At 41.4% G+C, this 18,581-nt stretch overlaps 2 protein-coding genes across 4 annotated transcripts in view; both read left to right on the top strand.

The window, feature by feature from the left end:
- LOC115775897 (protein mono-ADP-ribosyltransferase PARP14-like) overlaps positions 1–18,581 on the top strand; it is an 80,063-nt gene that overhangs the window by 35,196 nt on the left and 26,286 nt on the right. The window lies entirely within an intron of this gene.
- LOC115775904 (protein mono-ADP-ribosyltransferase PARP15-like) lies at positions 74–3,351 on the top strand. Of its 2 annotated transcripts, none has more exons than XM_030723419.1 (3): positions 74–397; positions 887–1,061; positions 2,310–3,351. In XM_030723419.1, exons 1-3 carry the CDS (start codon positions 260–262, stop codon positions 2,588–2,590), a joined length of 594 nt encoding a protein of 197 aa, XP_030579279.1. In that variant the 5' UTR covers positions 74–259; the 3' UTR covers positions 2,591–3,351. The 2 variants fall into 2 exon arrangements, with proteins under 2 accessions (XP_030579279.1, XP_030579278.1); XM_030723418.1 differs by having other exon boundaries at positions 74–412.

The following is an 18,581-nucleotide window of genomic DNA, read 5'->3' as shown; positions in this document are numbered from 1 at the left end:
CACTTTTAACCTGTTGCATTTTCCAAAGTAAAACCTCTATGAAAGGCTAAGTGGTGAGTTTTGATTGGCTGTATTTGCTTAAAATGTTATAATGTGTAAGAAAACCAAGCTGAAAAAAGCTGTCACTTATAAAAACCCTGAGAACAAGTAATCTCAGTCCTACACTAACAGATTTTACATTTCCCACTGAAACTCCAGCCACAGCCTGGTGCACATGTCCTCTGTTAGTGTAGAATATTATTTAAACTGAACTCTTCCAATGATTGTTACAGATGACAATGCTCTGCCTTCATTTTGGGAGGACATGAAGGGCGACCTTGTGAAGCTGTTTGCTCTGACTCCAGGATCTAAGGAATACAACGACGTGGAGAGTGAACTGACAAAGGCCGGACTTCATGTTAGCATCATCAGTGTATGTTTACTCATAAATACACAGAGCAGACTGTATAATTTGTACAGTTAAAAATAACTAGTTAGTAAATTAAAGTGCCAAGTCTCAGCTTTGAGTTTGGATTGTTTCTCATAGACTGTAAATGAAAGATGGACATAGCCACCATTATGTCACCCACTGGTGTGAAGCTCAATTTTGAAGCTTTGACTTTAGCACTTTGGCATTCAGCTGGTGTTTCTATCACTAAATATGGTAATCTGGACTGCTTTTTAAGCTAACGCTAGCTAGCCTGATTACAGGTGCATCACACAGACACCTACCAATTAATGCTGGAGCAAGCCTTTGTGGAACTCTTGGAGAGATGGGTGTTAGTTCAAAGTTCATGTATGAAGTGTTTTCATGACAAGCAAGAAATGCACCACTAATGAGAAATAGAGGGAAGAATGGAAGAATTTTTAAAAAATAATTAATTTTCTTTTTGGACTGTGTTGGCAGATTGAACGTGTGCAAAATCCAGCACTGTGGCAGAGCTACCAGATCCTGAAGAAGCAAATGGAGGCGAAGAACAAACACACCAACAATGAACGGCTTCTGTTTCACGGCACCAGTGCCGACTCCACCGATCTCATCAACAGCAAAGGCTTCAACCGGAGCTATGCAGGAAAAAATGGTAACCAAACACACACACACACACACACACACATACACACACACACACACACACACACACACACACACACACACACACACACACACACACACACACACACACACACACACACGGAGAGAGAGTTCCAGGTACAATAAATTGAAATTTGTGTAATGACAAACTGCTTAAAATTAATTGAATAGGTTGATGAAGCAGCATAATCATCTGATCTGAGCAGAGTGGAGCAGGGTGTAAATGAATAATCCAAGAGTTGTTGTCACAATTAAACATTATTTTTAAGCTGTATGGTCATATTATCTTAGGACTCTTAAATAGCTATACATAAGAAATTTTTAAAAAATTATTGGCTGCTATATCGGGGGTTTAGGTCATAAAATATCAGTACCCATCTTAAAAATATCAGTCGCTCATTCACATTGTTTTGTTTGCAGTCTAAAGTGATTATTCTAAACAAACCTTGGGCGAATATGCATTAGTTTTTTCACAATGTACAAAATTTAAAATTGAGCGCAGGTTTAATTTTAATAAATAAATAAAATAATTTTTTCTTTTCTCGAATGAATCCAGCAACATATTTTTACACACACACAATAACAGAGATCTGACTTGACTATTATCCAAGTCAGAGAAGAGGTTTCTCTGACAACATTACCAATTCCAAGGTGCATGAGGAGGATGATAATGAAGAGACTAAACTTCCAGTAACACTTCAGCCACTCAGGATTATAAGGTTCTATCTGCATTTTGACCAGTTTTGAGATATTAAATAATAGAACCTAATAATACCAAGTAAAGCTTGATTTTGCAGATGGAACCTTTTTTGGTTTGTGAATAAAATGGCAAAAGTTGTATATAATTTAAAAAAATCTCTTACATGTTGTTGATTAGCATCAGTGAATAAGAATATGACAGTAAGTGAAATTACATCAAAAATGTCAGAACCTTATAATTCTAAATGGACAACTTGTTGTATTTAGAATAACTTTATTACTGGACCAACGCATTTTTTGTAATGAGGCCGCATTTCAGAATGTCGCTCTCAGTCAGTAAAGGTGTTCGGTACACTTGCTGGAGTTTGACTTCAAAGTCCAGTTGAGTCAGTAAAGTGACTTTGTGCCAAAGACCAAGTGTGCAGTCAAGTTAAAATAGTAAGAGAGAGCACAGAGGAGGAGCAGCAGTCTAATTCCACTTCAAATTATCGATCCACTGAACCACAGCATTCAGTTCATTCATTCTCTTTGTCTATAGGTGCGATGTACGGCAACGGCTCTTACTTTGCTGTGGACCCAAACTATTCAGCAGGAAGGTATGCCAGGCCTAATATCTTTGGGCACAAGTGCATGTACCAGACCAAGGTTCTAGTTGGAGACTACACCCAAGGACGAAGTGGCATGATCACCCCTCCTGCCAAATCCTGGAATGCTTCAGACCTGTACGACAGCGTCACAGATAAAACTGCTAAACCATCCATGTTTGTTGTCTTCAATGATATCCAGGCGTACCCAGAATACCTTATCACATTTAAGTGAACTGCCATGCCCCCACTGTGCAACACTTCTGGAAAAAAAAAATACTTGTCACATGTTTAAATTTACTGAGCAAAAAACATTTCATTAGAAAACATTTCCTAATCTAAAATGTGTCTTTGAAGGGGCTTTTGCTGTTCTATTTTTCTCTTGCTGTTGTCACATTGCATTTTAAATCTAATCAAATTCTTTTTAAAGAACATTAAAGTAATGCTGCAACAATTCCAGTGATTCTCATGTCAGTTATTTTGCACACACTTAAAGGTTTGTGCCAGTGGGCTGTACGGTGATATGTTTCTAATGTTATCTTTGAAATCGAGTTATGAATTTAATTACCAACATGAGAATATATTCCTGTAATACTGACTTGAGGTGTCGCTTTACGAATACGAATACCTTCATTAGTCCCACAATGGGGAAATTACAGTTAACAGAACAGCCATCCAAGAAATAGAAACACAAACAGGGGGGACAGGTGTCTGAGGTCATGCAGCCGTTTTACCGGCGCTACCTTTAGCATGAAATCAGAAAGAGATAAACAGGGATAGGTAGGTTCAGAAAAAAAAAAAATCATCTCATTCCCTGGTCCCTGGTCTTTGGTTGTGATAGGACGTTCTGCTTCACCAGAGAGTTATTCATATTCAAGCTGGAGAGTCTCTGATTTCTCCTGAGAGCTACTGTCATGTTAACATTCAGGATTTTTCCTCTTAACTATTCAGTGACTGTTATGACATTTGCAACTGAACAGAAACCTGTTTCATGTCCTGCTGATAACACCATTTGACTCACGGCTCTTTCATTTACCAACACTTTAGTTGCAATACTTTCATCACTGCTTTTCTTCAAAATCCTAATAAAATGTTTATCTTTTGAAATGTGTATTAATTTGTTATCTGTTGGGCTCCACTCTGAAATATGCAGCGCCGCCTTAATCATAAGGCCCAGCTCATGAGAGTCATGTCTCATGCTTTTCTGGACATGCCTATGGCCAGCATGCTGCTGACCCTGTCCATGGGTTAACAGGACCATCTCTTTGCAGGTGTCCTGACTGATTGCACCCCCAGCATGTGATATCACCCTATGGCAAATTATTCACCTGTTGATTAGATTAGGTAAGCCCATACAGCTGTGTTAATCCTGCTCTCCACCTCTCATCTGTGCCTTCCACGAGCTTGAGGATATAACATCTCACCTTGATTAACATGCACATATATATAGTAGGCAGAACAGACCCAGTTTAAGCATTTGGAACAGTTGGAGCAGGAAATCTACCTGCAACCTGTGGAGTGACTGGAGCAGACTGTGTGTGTGTGTGTGTGTGTGTGTAGGAGGTGCATAACTGAGCAGCGTTAGCAGCTAACACTGGAGCCGAGCCTCAATGTGTGTAGTCATAGATGGTGCTTGAGTCGTAGCTTTCTCCCTTTGTTTGGTCAGTTCTGACGGCTGCAGCTGTGTTAACTTGTTGGCCAGCTGTTTGTTGGTTTCCTCCTCTCTCTGTAATAGTTCACATATTGGACAACATGTTAATAATAATACCATAGACTTATATTTTCAAGGTACTCAAAGCACTATTGTAGTCTGCTAATCATTCACAACTCAATCATACTTGGTGGTGGTAAGCTACTAATGTAGCCACAGCTGCCCTCGCAGTTTGCGCCTGCGGCCCACAGAACCACATTCACACAATGTGGGTTAAGTGTCTTGCCCAGGGACACAACAACAGCATGCGCTCAGACAGGGACTCGAACCAGCAACCCTCTGGTTGCAAGGCGAGCACCTACCCACTGCGCCACAGTTCAACAAACAAAGACCAATCTATTTTATTCAGTTTGACCACCTGCTCCAGCCACTTCTTCACTCGAGGAGGCAATCCTCATCGTGTTCTGAAATAATGCTCCTGTGGACTTATTGGTATTCCATGCGCTCCCAGTCTCATCTTTCCACTTACGCTGAAAGATATGCAACCACTTTGTCGGACACTGCTCCTCTTTCAGGGTCTCCATCATGAGGATACTGCCTCCTCAAAGCCTACTCCTTCCCTTCCATCTTGTCTTTTGTGACAGGTCATAAACTAGTCCCTCAGCTCTGTCCAGCATTCTGTTCTTCTTAGTTTAACAAGCTCACTTGCTTTCCTGTTCAGTTATTATGAGAACAGTGGCAGCACACAGCAGTGGGTTTTACCCCACAGAGGCAGCACTGAGAGTGTCACACAATCTGCTCCACACCAAAACAACATTTCCAGGGAACCAACTTACACCCCATTTTTGTTCCTCCCACAGACCGGTTTAAAATAAAACTTAAAATATAAAACTCTTATGAAATATCAAAGCTTCGGGTTGATAGCTGAGTGTCCACAGTCTCTTAAAATCTATGTTCACCACACATCACACCTTTATCTTACTGACCATCTATTTTATTTGTGTTTTTGGTTCAATCTTATTTATTATAGGCTCCGTTTATTTCCAAGCTATTTTGTTATCACCACTTGTTACTATTTGTTTCTTATGCTACTGTTGTTATTATAACAATTTTATTTAATCCTCTACTGCTTCTTATTCTCCCAGATATTTTCAACTTTATTTCATGTTAATGATCCCATTGTCTAATTTATCTTACCTATTCTTTTAAATGTTTAAATTCAATCAGCTCTATCTCTAAATAGGGCTACTTTTATTTTTTTTTTAATTCAGTTATTTGATTAGGACTCAGATCATTTTACAGTCAAAACTGGATCACATTTTTTAAAATCATATTTGGCCATTATAACATTTTGAAAACAAAATTTGCTGGTGTTGTGGAAAATACTGTGAATTCCCGCAGTGAAACCAGCCTCCAAACAATGACAAAGTCAATCCTGCTAACTTAACTCAACAATCTGACTTAACCTCCTGAGACCTGAGCTCCTGTTTGCGATGGATTTTTAATTTCTCCTAGATATTTCTGATTAGATGGACCTGATATGTATATAAACTGAGCTGACTCTTTGAACAGGAAGTTGTATTTTGTTACATGGTTGTTACATACTTTTATGAAAAAAAAATTACCTCATATGTGGACACTGGGATTATTTTATAGCATAACACAACAAAAACAACATGACTTAACAAAGTATAAAACACTATTGAGAAGAATGAAGTATAAGGTGCAGCAAAGCCAGACTGTAATTTTCCCAAATGTGGATGCAGGATCTCAGGAGGTTAACTGCACTGCCCCCAAACAGCTACTCTGACTGTTTGCAGTTTAACTAATTGATGTGCATCATCTGGCTTCATGCATAGGTAAAGCTGAGTATCGTCTGCATAACAATGAAAACTGATGCAGTATTTTCTAATAATACTGCCTAAGGGAATTCAATTCAATTCAATATTATTTATATAGGGCCAAATCACAACAAACAGTCGCCTCAAGGTGCTTTGTATTGTGGGTAAAGACCCTACAATAATACAGAGAAAACCCAACAGTCAAAAACAACCCCCTATGAGCAGCACTTGGTGACAGTGGAAAGGAAAAACTCCCTTTTAACAGGAAGAAACCTCCATCAGAACCAGGCTCAGGGAGGGGCAGTCATCTGCTGAGGGGAGAGAGACAGGACAAAAGACACACTGTGGAAGAGAGCCAGAGATTAATAATTAATGATTAAATGCAGAGTGGAGTATAAACAAAGTAAATAAGGTGAATGAAAAGAAACAGTGCATTATGGGAACCCCCCCCCAGCAGCCTAGGCCTATAGCAGCATAACTAAGGGATGATTCAGGGTCACCTGATCCAGCCCTAACTATAATCTTGATCATAAAGGAAAGTTTTAAGCCTAATCTTAAAAATAGAGAGGGTGTCTGTCTCCCGAATTCAAACTGGAAGCTGGTTCCACAGAAGAGGGGCCTGAAAGCTGAAGGCTCTGCCTCCCATTCTACTCTTAAGTATCCGAGGAACCACAAGTAAGCCAGCAGTCTGAGAGCCAAGTGCTCTGTTGGGGTGATATGGGACTATGAGGTCTTTGAGATAAGATGGGGCCTGATTATTCAAGACCTTGTATGTGAGGAGAAGGATTTTAAATTCAATTCTGGATTTAACAGGGAGCCAATGAAGAGAAGCCAGTATGGGAGAAATCTGCTCTCTCTTTCTAGTCCCTGTCAGTACTCTAGCTGCAGCTGAAGGATCAGCTGAAGGCTTTTCAGGGAGCTTTTAGGACAGCCTGATAATAACGAATTACAACAGTCCAGCCTAGAAGTAATAAATGGATGAATTAGCTTTTCAGCATCACTCTGAGACCGTTTCTAATGTTGGAGATATCGCACAATCTAAATGAATGTAAACCTTCATTGATGCCTCATAAAAAAGTTCTTCTTTTTGCTGCAACTGTTTTCCCACTGTGCAAAAATCTTAAAATTTTAAGGTTTGAACATTTGCTTGTAAAGCTGACTGCAGACATGTTTCTTCATTTTGTTATTCAGTTTGATTAAATCCTTATTCTTTTCTTTTCAGAGCCCAACGAACAGCAAAGGTGTCACAGGTGAAACCTCCTCTCTGCTGCTCTCTTTAGTTTTTATCAACACAGATTTTCCTTTTTTTAACATCTTGATGTAAAATAAGTTTCATAATAAGCTAAATAAGTCTGTGTGTTTGTGGTAATGAAGGAAGATGTCACAAGAATTCAATTAAGTTGAAACACAGTCATGTCATAAATTCTTCTGTCATGATTTTAATGTAAATTTGTCAAACATTTTTGATTTGACTGATTATTCCTCTTTTTTTAAAAAAGAAAAATAATTAAATCAACTAAATTTGTAAAATTGAACAGATTGATGAGTGTTTTGGAAATGACCTTATTCGAGCTTCACTTGAGCTTTTTGCTGAGTATCAGAGCTTTCCAGTGGTTCACTGGGTTTGTTTGTGCACGTAATTAGTCTAAACTGGACAAACTTGCTTCTCTTGGTTCTCAGACTCATCGACAGATGCAAAGAAGCTACAACCTGAACCTGAAAATGAAGCTTCTGCTGCCAGCAAAGAGGGTAAAAACAAACACATAGAAATAAATGTTCTGACATTATCAAAACAATGGTGTGTGTGTGTGTGTGTGTGTGTGTGTGTGTGTGTGTGTGTGTGTGTGTGTGTGTGTGTGTGTGTGTGTGTGTGTGTGTGTGTGTGTGTGTGTGTGTGTGTCAGGGCATTAAGACTGCAGATGTTCACAATATTAAGGAAATGTGCACTTGACCTGTAACAGGAAAAAATCCATAAATGTGATGCAAAAAGATAATTGGGGGACATTTTATTATAATGTGTCAAATCCATGACGCCTTGTTGATAAGGCCAGCTGGAGATGGAAGAACCTGTTCATGTGGCCTCCTGATGATCCTGAGTTCACTGGACAGATAGGAAATGGTCATCTTACTACTACAAGCTTAGAAACATGGTGTCAAACCAGATACGTATCTGGGATGGCATTACTTTGGCCTCCAGTAACACTGTGAGAAATCTTGGAGTCATTTTTTTTTTCGTTTGTTGTTGTTGGAGTCATTTTTGACCACGATATGTCAAGGTAGTCAAAGACACTTCCATTCGCACCTCAATCATACTTGGTGGCTGCCAATTCGTGCCCACGGCCCCTCCAACCACCACCAAACACACAACCACATTCAGACTTAGGCAATGTGGATTAAGTGTCTTGCCCAGGGACACAATGACAGCATGCGCTTAGACGGGGACACGAACCAGCAACCCTCCATTGCACCACTGCCACCCACTTATGTGCTTTAATGCATGTATTAAACAAATATGCAGGACTGCTTTTTTGCAATAGAGCACTTCGCTCTCAGACTGCTGGCTTACTTGTGGTTCCTCGGATACTTAAGAGTAGAATGGGAGGCAGAGCCTTCAGCTTTCAGGCCCCTCTTCTGTGGAACCAGCTCCCAGCTTGGATTCGGGAGACAGACACCCTCTCTATTTTCAAGATTAGGCTTAAAACTTTCCTTTTTGATCACGCTTATAGTTAGGGCTGGATCAGGTGACCCTGAACCACCTCTTAGTTATGCTGCTATAGGCCTAGGCTGCTGGGGGGGGGGTTCCCATAATGCACTGTTAGCGCATTCTTTTCATTTAGCTTATTTAGTTTGTTTATACTTCATTCTGCATTTAATCATTAGTTATAATTAACCTCTGTCTCTCTCCCCTCGGCCCCAACCGGTTGGTTCTGAGCCTGGTTCTGAGCCTGGTTCTGAGCCTGGTTCTGCTGGAGGTTTCTTCCTGTTAAAAGGGAGTTTTTCCTTCCCACTGTCACCAAGTGCTGCTCATAGGGGGTCGTTTTGACTGTTGGGTTTTCTCTGTATTATTGTAGGGACTTTATCCACAGTGCAAAGCGCCTTGAGGCAACTCTTATGATTTGGCGCTATATAAATAAAATTGAATTGAACTGAACTGAATAGAAATACTGCACACATGCCCACCCTGAATCGGACAATGACTCGTGCTATTCTCAGTTGGGCTCACCTGACTTTGTGCGGGGAGCAGGTTAAAGACACTGTTGGACGTTTGTGTTGTACCTCAGTCTGGTAGCGTCTAGAAAAGTTCACACCTGCAGTGCATGTGTGAAAACAGCTTTAAATGACTGTACATGTACATTTTTAGGTGAGTTTTTCAATAAAATAAATAATAAATACATGCTTGCTATTATTATGGAAATGGATTTATTCAGTCTTAACTGAACAAACTCAGATCTTATTAGTCTCAAATTATCTGGTTGTCTCAAAGAACGTCTTAGGAAATAACAGCCTGGACAAACAAATTATTTCCCCCAGTACTGGCAGACTTTTTAAGAATCATGTTTCTCTCAGACTCAGAGTCGTCTCAGAGCTGCTCGGTGGTTTTAGAAAACATCGCAGACATGTCCGCAGATCTGATCTCCTTGCTGGTGGAGAACATCTCTGGGCTGGACCAGAATGGCTATGGCATGGAGATCATGTGGGAATCCAACAGTGCTGTGATCACCTTCAGCAGCCCTGCAGGTAGGAACCACCTGGACTTTTCCTTATACATGAACACAACAAGAGAAACATCCCAAATCTCTATTTTAAAACCTTTGATTCTAATATTAAACTAACTTTAAAACTCACTTTACACAAATTCTAATATAATAAGATGACAGTTAAATATTAAATTATTTTTAAAATATTAACAAAATATAATTTAAAATAAAATGGCACCATCAGCCTGCAGTGTCTCCCGTCAGGAGTCATAAACCTTCGCTCCACCTCTGAGCTCAGATTTCATTACCGAGCTTCACACGGGATTGAAACCCAGATCTGCTCATCTCCCATATTTTTGAAATGTGTCAGATCTGTCTACAATAAATACATCCAAGAAAGTAACTGATAAATTTTAAAATAAGGCGTCATTTTAATACAGACTTTGGAGCTTCATTCATTTCTAACAACTAGATTACACTTTGTAGTCCAGCTCTTCTCTCATCCTCAAACCTGTTTCAGTCTCAAAGGACTAACCGGGGTTATTTTGCAGATGTGGAGAGATTCCTCTCTGTAAGTCAGACCAACACAACGATGAAGAAACTTGGACTGACTGCTCGGCCTCTGGAGGTAGCAACGAATATCCGAGTGGAGAGTCTTCCTCCGACTGTGGTTAAAGGTACGTGCACTCTGACTCAAAACCAAAGACTGTTTCCAAGTTTTATTGGACAAAGCATAAGCATCATGCAGTAAAATTTGGTCCCCATTAAAGTGTAAATGGAGGTTTTCCATCTTTAATATGGTTTATGATTATAACACTCTTTCATAGTGATCTTTGAGCAGCTCACACAGTAAATGGCTTCATGTGAGTTGCATATTTATTGATTTATTTACTCTGTTCATTCTTTATCTCCTGGTTTTCTTTTGTTGTTGTTGATATCTCACATTATCTGAGTTTTAAACTGTTATTTGTTTTAAGTTGTACATATCATGGTGGTCCACTTTCAGTTGCTGCCGGCTTAAAATCAGAAACTGTCATATTTTTCAGTCATTGCTGGTTCTGTTTTTGTGATCTGTATGAGATGTTTGTGTTGTCCTCTGGGTGGCGCTCTCACTGCAGTATCTTGTCATTTCCTGTTACAGCATACAGTGGTGTTTTTGTGTAGCTCAGTTACTTATAAATCTCTAGATAACTTATTTAATACTGTAATGGTAAATGGACTAGTTCTTATATAGCGCTTTTCTACTCTGAGCAGCACTCAGAGCGCTTATACAACACATTTACATCCATTCACACAAGCACTATGTGTAACGAAGCTAAGTGCTTTTATTGTCTAACATTCACACACATTCATACTCCACTGCTTGTGTCAGAGAGCAACTTGGGGTTCAGTGTCTTACCCAAGGATACTTTGACATGCAGCCCGAAGCAGCCAGGAATCAAACCGTCAACCTTCCAATTAGTAGGTGACCTGCTCTGTCTCCTGAGCCTCAGCCACCCCCAATCTTTACGTGCTTTATCCAAAGCACACTCCCTGCTGACTCACTAAGAGCATGGCTGCTTCTCCTGTCCCTCCTGCACTTTTCTGCTCTGTGCGTAAGAAGTTTAGTTACTCCTCGGCCTCCTTTAGCAGTAATGTTACTTGTAACAAATGTAGCTTGTTTGTAGCCTTAGAGATCAGGCTTAGTGAATTGGAGACTCGGCTCTGTACACTGGAAAATCGTGTAGCTACCCAGAACCCTGTAGCCGGAGCAGGCCATGGTAGCTTAGCCATTGGTTAGTGCTCCCCCAGAAGATCCCGAGCAGCAGGGAATCAGACCGGCTTGGTTACTGTGAGAAGGAAGCATAGTCCTAAACAGTAGGCCCGTGTACACCACCAACCCGTTCACGTCTCTAACCGTTTTTCAAGTTTTTCAGCAAGTGACACCAGCGACCATAGTCAAATGTCTTCCAGGGGCCAGAGCAGACAACATTCATGGAAATTTGAAACTGCTGGCTAAGGCTAATCGTAGATTTGGTAAGATCGTTATTCACGTCGGCAGTAATGACACCCGGTTACGCCAATCAGAGGTCACTAAAATTAATATTGACTCGGTGTGTAACTTTGCAAAAACGATGTCGGACTCTGTAGTTTTCTCTGGGCCCCTCCCCAATCAGACCAGGAGCGACATGTTTAGCCGCATGTTCTCCTTGAATCGCTGGCTGTCTGAGTGGTGTCCAAAAAATGATGTGGGCTTCATAGATAATTGGCAAAGTTTCTGGGGAAAACCTGGTCTTGTTAGGAGAGACAGCATCCATCCCACTTTGGATGGAGCAGCTCTCATTTCTAGAAACCTATCCAAATTTATTAACCCTAAAACCTGACTACCCAGGGTTGAGACCAGGAAGCAGAGTTGCAGTCTTACACGCCTCTCTGCAGCTTCTCTCCTCCTGCCATCCCCCCAAAACCCATCCCCATAGAGTCGGTGCCTGCTCCCAGACCACCAAAAACCAAAGCTAAAATCAGCAAAAAGCTATTTAAGCATAAAAATTCATCTGCACCAATCAGTTAAACAGTTAAATATGGATGATTAAACATTAGGACTCTCTCTTCCAAGTCCCTATTCGTAAATGATTTAATAATTGATCAGCATAGATTTATTGTGCCTTACAGAAACCTGGTTACAGCAGGATGAATGTGTCAGTTTAAATGAATCAACACCCCCGGGTCACACTAGCTGTCAGAATGCTCAAAAACAGGTCGAGGAGGATTAGCAGTAATTTTCCATTTCATCTTTCAAAATCCAGTTTTGTTGTCTATTGTCCACCTGCTCCTTAATCAGAGTTTCTGTCTGATTTCTCAGACTTTTTATCTGATTTAGTGCTCAGTTCAGATAAAATAATTATAGTGGGTGATTTTAACACTGCATTTAATCTATTGTTAGATTCAATTAGTTTCTCTCAAAATATAAATGAGCCCATCCACCACTTTAATCATACTTGTTCTGACAGAAGTGCTTGACTCCCAGGTGTAACTCTCAAAGGCGCAGTTTAGAGCAGATAACCCATAAGCTAATTTAAAAGAAATTCATCTAGCCTGGAAAAACAAGTTGTTACACTTAAAAAAAACAAAAGAAAAAAAAAAGAGCCCTAGGACATCGTACTATTCATCACTTCATCAACAGGAAGAACCCTTCAACAGATCCAGGGTCAGGGAGGGGCAGCCATCTGTTGCAACCAGCAACAGCGCATCTGATTCCTGCACCTACACCATAAAGCTGCCACACACTATGCAGGAATGCAAGTGGATATTGCTCCAGCCATTCCATCAGTTCATTCTTTTATAAAAGCAGTAAAAACTTTTTTGTTTGAACAGGTTTTCTGTTGAGAATTTTATGGCATTATTATTTATTTCTGAACTGCCTGTTCATTCTGTAGGGTTCAACTGCGTCGTTTTATTGGCTATTATGGCGCTTAATTCCTGTATTTATTTTCTTTTCTGTACAGCGCTTTGTGACTTGCTGTGAAAACATTACTTACTTACTTTACTGGATTACAGGTTGGTGTGGTGGAAATACAGCTTTGTATTCTGTGTTATTCAGGAGGCAGACAACTGCCATTAATGTTGTTTTGTTCCACAACTTAGTTTTATATTATTATAATTATCATTTTAACAGCTTATTTTTAAATTGTATTATGTAGATGTAGAATATTTGTTGATTGTCCTATTTTGATAACATAAAGTCAAATTATTTTAAGGTGAGAAATAAAAAGTATAATGGGAAAAGAATATTTTATCAACAGGCTACAGTGATTTTTAACATAATACAGTCAATCCTTCACTCCACCAAAGCAATCCCATTTTTAAGTCCGACGTCGTTTCCGGGTCCAGATGCCCCTAAATGGACAGCCCAAATCAATATGCATAAGTCTCCAGCCTTTGATATTTAATCCTCACCACACCAACTTTTCGGGCACCCTTCACCCATTTTAGGACACATGCTTAAGGCTGCACCTCGCAGGTCTAGCTCATAGCTTATAACAGCTCAAACAGATGTCACCAATGATGACCTTTTCTACCCAAACATCTGTTCAGATGAGATCACCAGCTCCCCCAACTTAGCCAGGTTTTTATTCCTTCCCTCCTTTTTGTCTATAAAACCACGAGGGGCCCACAGAACCCCCTTTTTTGGGAGTGCACCTGCTGTAAAACTTGACTGAAATATGACAATAGGGTACAAGTGTCAAATAAGACAGTGCTTACACCGGCAACTCTTCAAAGGCCCCAAACACACACATAGGTCATATCCCCACCTCACTGACCCAAAAACATAAAGCACTCAGCACACTGGTGTGTGTGTGTGTGTGTGTGTGTGTGTGTGTGTGTGTGTGTGTGTGTGTGTGTGTGTGTGTGTGTGTGTGTGTGTGTGTGTGTGCCTTCTATCTGCACGTACCATAAAAGTAGAGGTGGAAAGTAACGAAGTACAAATACTTCGTTACTGTACTTAAGTACATTTTTCAGGTATCTGTACTTTCTACTTCTTACATTTTCTGAACAGACTCGTTACTTTAGGTTTAACACGTCTGAGAAAAGTTTGCATTTCCATCAAACATCAAACGATCTGAGCCTAAATGGAGGAATAATAACATATAAGAGACAATCCTACAGCGTATCCTCCATCACCGGGCTTATCACGTACAAAGGGATTAAATACGCAAACCCATATAATTAATGTATCATTTATAGCGCTATAATCAGGGGTCACAGCGGGCTGGACCGAGTCTGTAAGTTGTGCTCGCGGGACATAAACAGCTTAGCTAGCGCTACTGAAGAGGAGCTAAAATAAAGGGAGTAACGTGTGGCAGGTAAATGCAAGGTTTCTAAATGCTCAACAAATATCAGCAAACACACAAAGTGTGTCTGCGAGCTAAAAGAAGAGCTGCTGTGGAGAGCAAAGAGAGAGAAGGACAGGAGAGGAAGAAGAGAGGTTAGATTTAAAGTTAAGGACTGCAAAACAAACTGAAGTATGCTGACTCTGTGTAATTGAAAGATTGTATGAAAATACTGCAGTTTAGTGTGTGAAACAGATCAGCTTGTTGTACTGTATTTACAGTAAAGCTCTGTGTTCATGGTCAGAGTTACAGGTGACATCAGTGTAGCAGAGATGAGTTTGAATCAAAGCTGCTGATGCTGAGATTCATTCACTGAATCCAACATTTCTACAGCCTGTATGCTGTCAGTGTAGGGGATGGAGATCAGCTCAGATAGCTGTGAAATACTGGGTTACATCTTTGTGAGTTCAGTTCATCCACACAGAGAAGTAAACCTCAGAGCTGCAGCAGCAGGTCAGCTGATCACAGCCTGACAGTCTGTGGAACATCAAGAACAGTGTCTGCAGTTTTAAACACTATACCATACAATATATAGAAGATACAGGAAAACAGCATGTTTATGTTTCTTTTTTTTTTTTATTTAATAAGATTTAAAACTGTTACAAGATGTTAAAACAGTAAGCAAAAAAAAAACCCCAGCCCATTTTCAAAAGAATTGTTGCTCCTCAGTGACACTTGAATATGATGGTAATTTGTTCAAAGTCAAAATAGTATCTGTTTTTCATTTTTTTAAATAAATTTCCATAAGAATCCCCACCCTAAGAATCAGATGATTCCCTATGAGCAAGCACTTGGCAACAGTGGGAAGGAAAAACTCCCTGTTGACAGGAAGAAACCTTCAGCAGAACCAGGCTCAGGGAGGGACGGCCATCTGCTGCGACCGACTGGTGGGTGAGGGGAAAGTGAAAACTAAAAAGAAACAAAAAAAAAAACCCAAAATGATACTTTTGAAGCAACTTAATAATTAGTTTTTCAACAAAGTAGTGGGCTGATGATTAAAGGAGTTTGGGGTTTTCCAGTGTGAAATTCAGAAGTTGGAGAGGTTGCTGCCAATGTAGAATTTTGGTATATATTTTGCACACTCCAGTCAGTGCTGTGTGGCCTTTCTGATTGCCAACTGGAAGGCTGCTGAGAGAGACTGTGGATTTGGTCTTCTGTGCTCCAGTCAGTGCTGTGTGGCCTTTCGTATTGCCAACTGGAAGGCTGCTGAGAGAGACTGTGGATTTGGTCTTCTGTGCTCCAGTCAGTGCTGTGTGGCCTTTCTGATTGCCAACTGGAAGGCTGCTGAGAGAGACTGTGGATTTGGTCTTCTGTGCTCCAGTCAGTGCTGTGTGGCCTTTCTGATTGCCAACTTTCCTGTTGGCAATCAGAAGGAGGGATTTGGGCTTCTGTGTTCTCGGTGTCAATACGAGGGTTTCTGGAGGAACTCTGTGAGAGACCGGAGTTAAAGAAGGGATGGCGAAGAGCCTCGAAGGGCGTGATGCGCAGGTCAGCATCTAAATGCAGCATCTTTTTAATTAGGCTCACCAACAAATCCTGACCACTCTGGTGTCCTGTTTTCATTTCCATTAATTGTTCAAGATCATCAAGACACTTGAGCTTTATATATTGTGTTTCTTTTGCTTGATATTCTGTCTCATATTGAAATTGTTCTTCAGACTTAAATCTCCAGCATGAATTGCTGCAGTTTTCTTGAATGAAGTAATAATCTGTACCAAATCCACGATTTAAGATGTAGTCTGGTGGCTGGCCCTGAATTTGTATTATGAGTCTGAACACATCATATTCCATATCACCAGGGTAGAGTGGCCGCCCTACGGCCAGCTCCGCAGCTATCAGGCCCAGGGACCACATATCAATAGCTTGATTGTATGGAGCTTGGAGCATTACCTCTGGTGCCCTGTAGGAAACTGTCTGCGCCCAGTCACCTAGAAGCACTGCAGACACAGGACATGCCAATCCAAAATCAATAACTTTGACTTTGATGGGAGACTGATGGCGGTCCACAACCATCACGTTTTCTGGCTTCAGGTCAGCATGTATTATTCCCATGGAACTCAGGTGAGACACGGCATTGACCAGCTGATATAAAATTGGCCTCAGCTCACTTATGGGAAGGCCTTGGTGGTTGCGGTCCTGAATGTAAGCAAATAGGCTTTGATCAAGGAGTTCAAAATTTAGACACATACGCTTCCTGTCAAGGAAAAAGCCATTCCATTTGACAATATTGCAGCTATCTGGATCCAGGCATCGCAGCTTGTTTAGGATGAACACTTCCTTTTTTGCCTGTTGCAAATATTCGGGCTGGTTCCTGTTCACTTTGATAGCCTCGGTTTTGTTGGTTTTGGTATTGATACATTTGGTTACAAAACCAAAACCACCCTTTCCAAGCAAAGCCGTCACTTTGTGGCATTTCCCCAGCATGGTTCCTTCAAAAATGTCACCATCACTAGGGAGGAAGGATGGTTTGTTCACTGACACGGTGCAAGATGTTTGTTCAGGTGATTCAGCTGAGCTTTCGTATTGCCAACTGGAAGCCTGCTGAGAGAGAACGAGGATTGGGGCTTCTGCGTTCCAGTCAGTGCTGTGTGGCCTTTCTTATTGCCAACTGGAAGGCTGCTGAGAGAGACTGTGTATTTGGTCTTCTGTGCTCCAGTCAGTGCTGTGTGGCCATACTGATTGCCAACTGGAAGGCTGCTGAGAGAGACTGTGGATTTGGTCTTCTGTGCTCCAGTCAGTGCTGTGTGGCCATACTGATTGCCAACTGGAAGGCTGCTGAGAGAGACTGTGGATTTGGTCTTCTGTGCTCCAGTCAGTGCTGTGTGGCCTTTCTGATTGCCAACTGGAAGGCTGCTGAGAGAGACTGTGGATTTGGTCTTCAGTGCTCCAGTCAGTGCTGTGTGGCCATACTGATTGCCAACTGGAAGGCTGCTGAGAGAGACTGTGGATTTGGTCTTCTGTGCTCCAGTCAGTGCTGTGTGGCCATACTGATTGCCAACTGGAAGGCTGCTGAGAGAGACTGTGGATTTGGTCTTCTGTGCTCCAGTCAGTGCTGTGTGGCCATACTGATTGCCAACTGGAAGGCTGCTGAGAGAGACTGTGGATTTGGTCTTCAGTGCTCCAGTCAGTGCTGTGTGGCCATACTGATTGCCAACTGGAAGGCTGCTGAGAGAGACTGTGGATTTGGTCTTCTGTGCTCCAGTCAGTGCTGTGTGGCCTTTCTGATTGCCAACTGGAAGGCTGCTGAGAGAGACTGTGGATTTGGTCTTCTGTGCTCCAGTCAGTGCTGTGTGGCCTTTCTGATTGCCAACTGGAAGGCTGCTGAGAGAGACTGTGGATTTGGTCTACTGTGCGCCAGTCAGTGCTGTGTGGCCTTTCTGATTGCCAACTTTCCTGTTGGCAATCAGAAGGAGGGATTTGGGCTTCTGTGTTCTCGGTGTCAATACGAGGGTTTCTGGAGGAACTCTGTGAGAGACCGGAGTCAAAGAAGGGATGGCGAAGAGCCTCGAAGGGCGTGATGCGCAGGTCAGCATCTAAATGCAGCATCTTTTTAATCAGGCTCATCAACAAATCCTGACCACTCTGGTGTCCTGTTTTCATTTCCATTAATTGTTCAAGATCATCAAGACACTTGAGCTTTATATATTGTGTTTCTTTTGCTTGATATTCTGTCTCATATTGAAATTGTTCTTCAGACTTAAATCTCCAGCGTGAATTGCCGCAGTTTTCTTGAATGAAGTAATAATCTGTACCAAATCCACGATTTAAGATGTAGTCTGGTGGCTGGCCCTGAATTTGTATTATGAGTCTGAACACATCATATTCCATATCACCAGGGTAGAGTGGCCGCCCTACGGCCAGCTCCGCAGCTATCAGGCCCAGGGACCACATATCAATAGCTTGATTGTATGGAGCTTGGAGCATTACCTCTGGTGCCCTGTAGGAAACTGTCTGCGCCCAGTCACCTAGAAGCACTGCAGACACAGGACATGCCAGTCCAAAATCAATAACTTTGACTTTGATGGGAGACTGATGGCGGTCCACAACCATCACGTTTTCTGGCTTCAGGTCAGCATGTATTATTCCCATGGAACTCAGGTGAGACACGGCATTGACCAGCTGATATAAAATTGGCCTCAGCTCACTTATGGGAAGGCCTTGGTGG

The sequence above is a fragment of the Archocentrus centrarchus genome, unplaced genomic scaffold (genome assembly GCF_007364275.1).
Source record: "Archocentrus centrarchus isolate MPI-CPG fArcCen1 unplaced genomic scaffold, fArcCen1 scaffold_26_ctg1, whole genome shotgun sequence".
Lineage (NCBI taxonomy): Eukaryota > Metazoa > Chordata > Actinopteri > Cichliformes > Cichlidae > Archocentrus > Archocentrus centrarchus.
The sequence above is the reverse complement of the archived record's forward strand: the minus strand, read 5'-3'. Positions and strand labels throughout refer to the sequence as shown.

Bases quoted from the DNA above. Each gene is read 5' to 3' on its own strand.
- LOC115775904 (XM_030723418.1), top strand. From the start codon at position 260: ATGATTGTTACAGATGACAATGCTCTGCCTTCATTTTGGGAGGACATG. The intron at 413-886 runs GTATGTTTACTC...CTGTGTTGGCAG, and splicing joins TTCATGTTAGCATCATCAGT to ATTGAACGTGTGCAAAATCC. The intron at 1,062-2,309 runs GTAACCAAACAC...CTTTGTCTATAG, and splicing joins GAGCTATGCAGGAAAAAATG to GTGCGATGTACGGCAACGGC.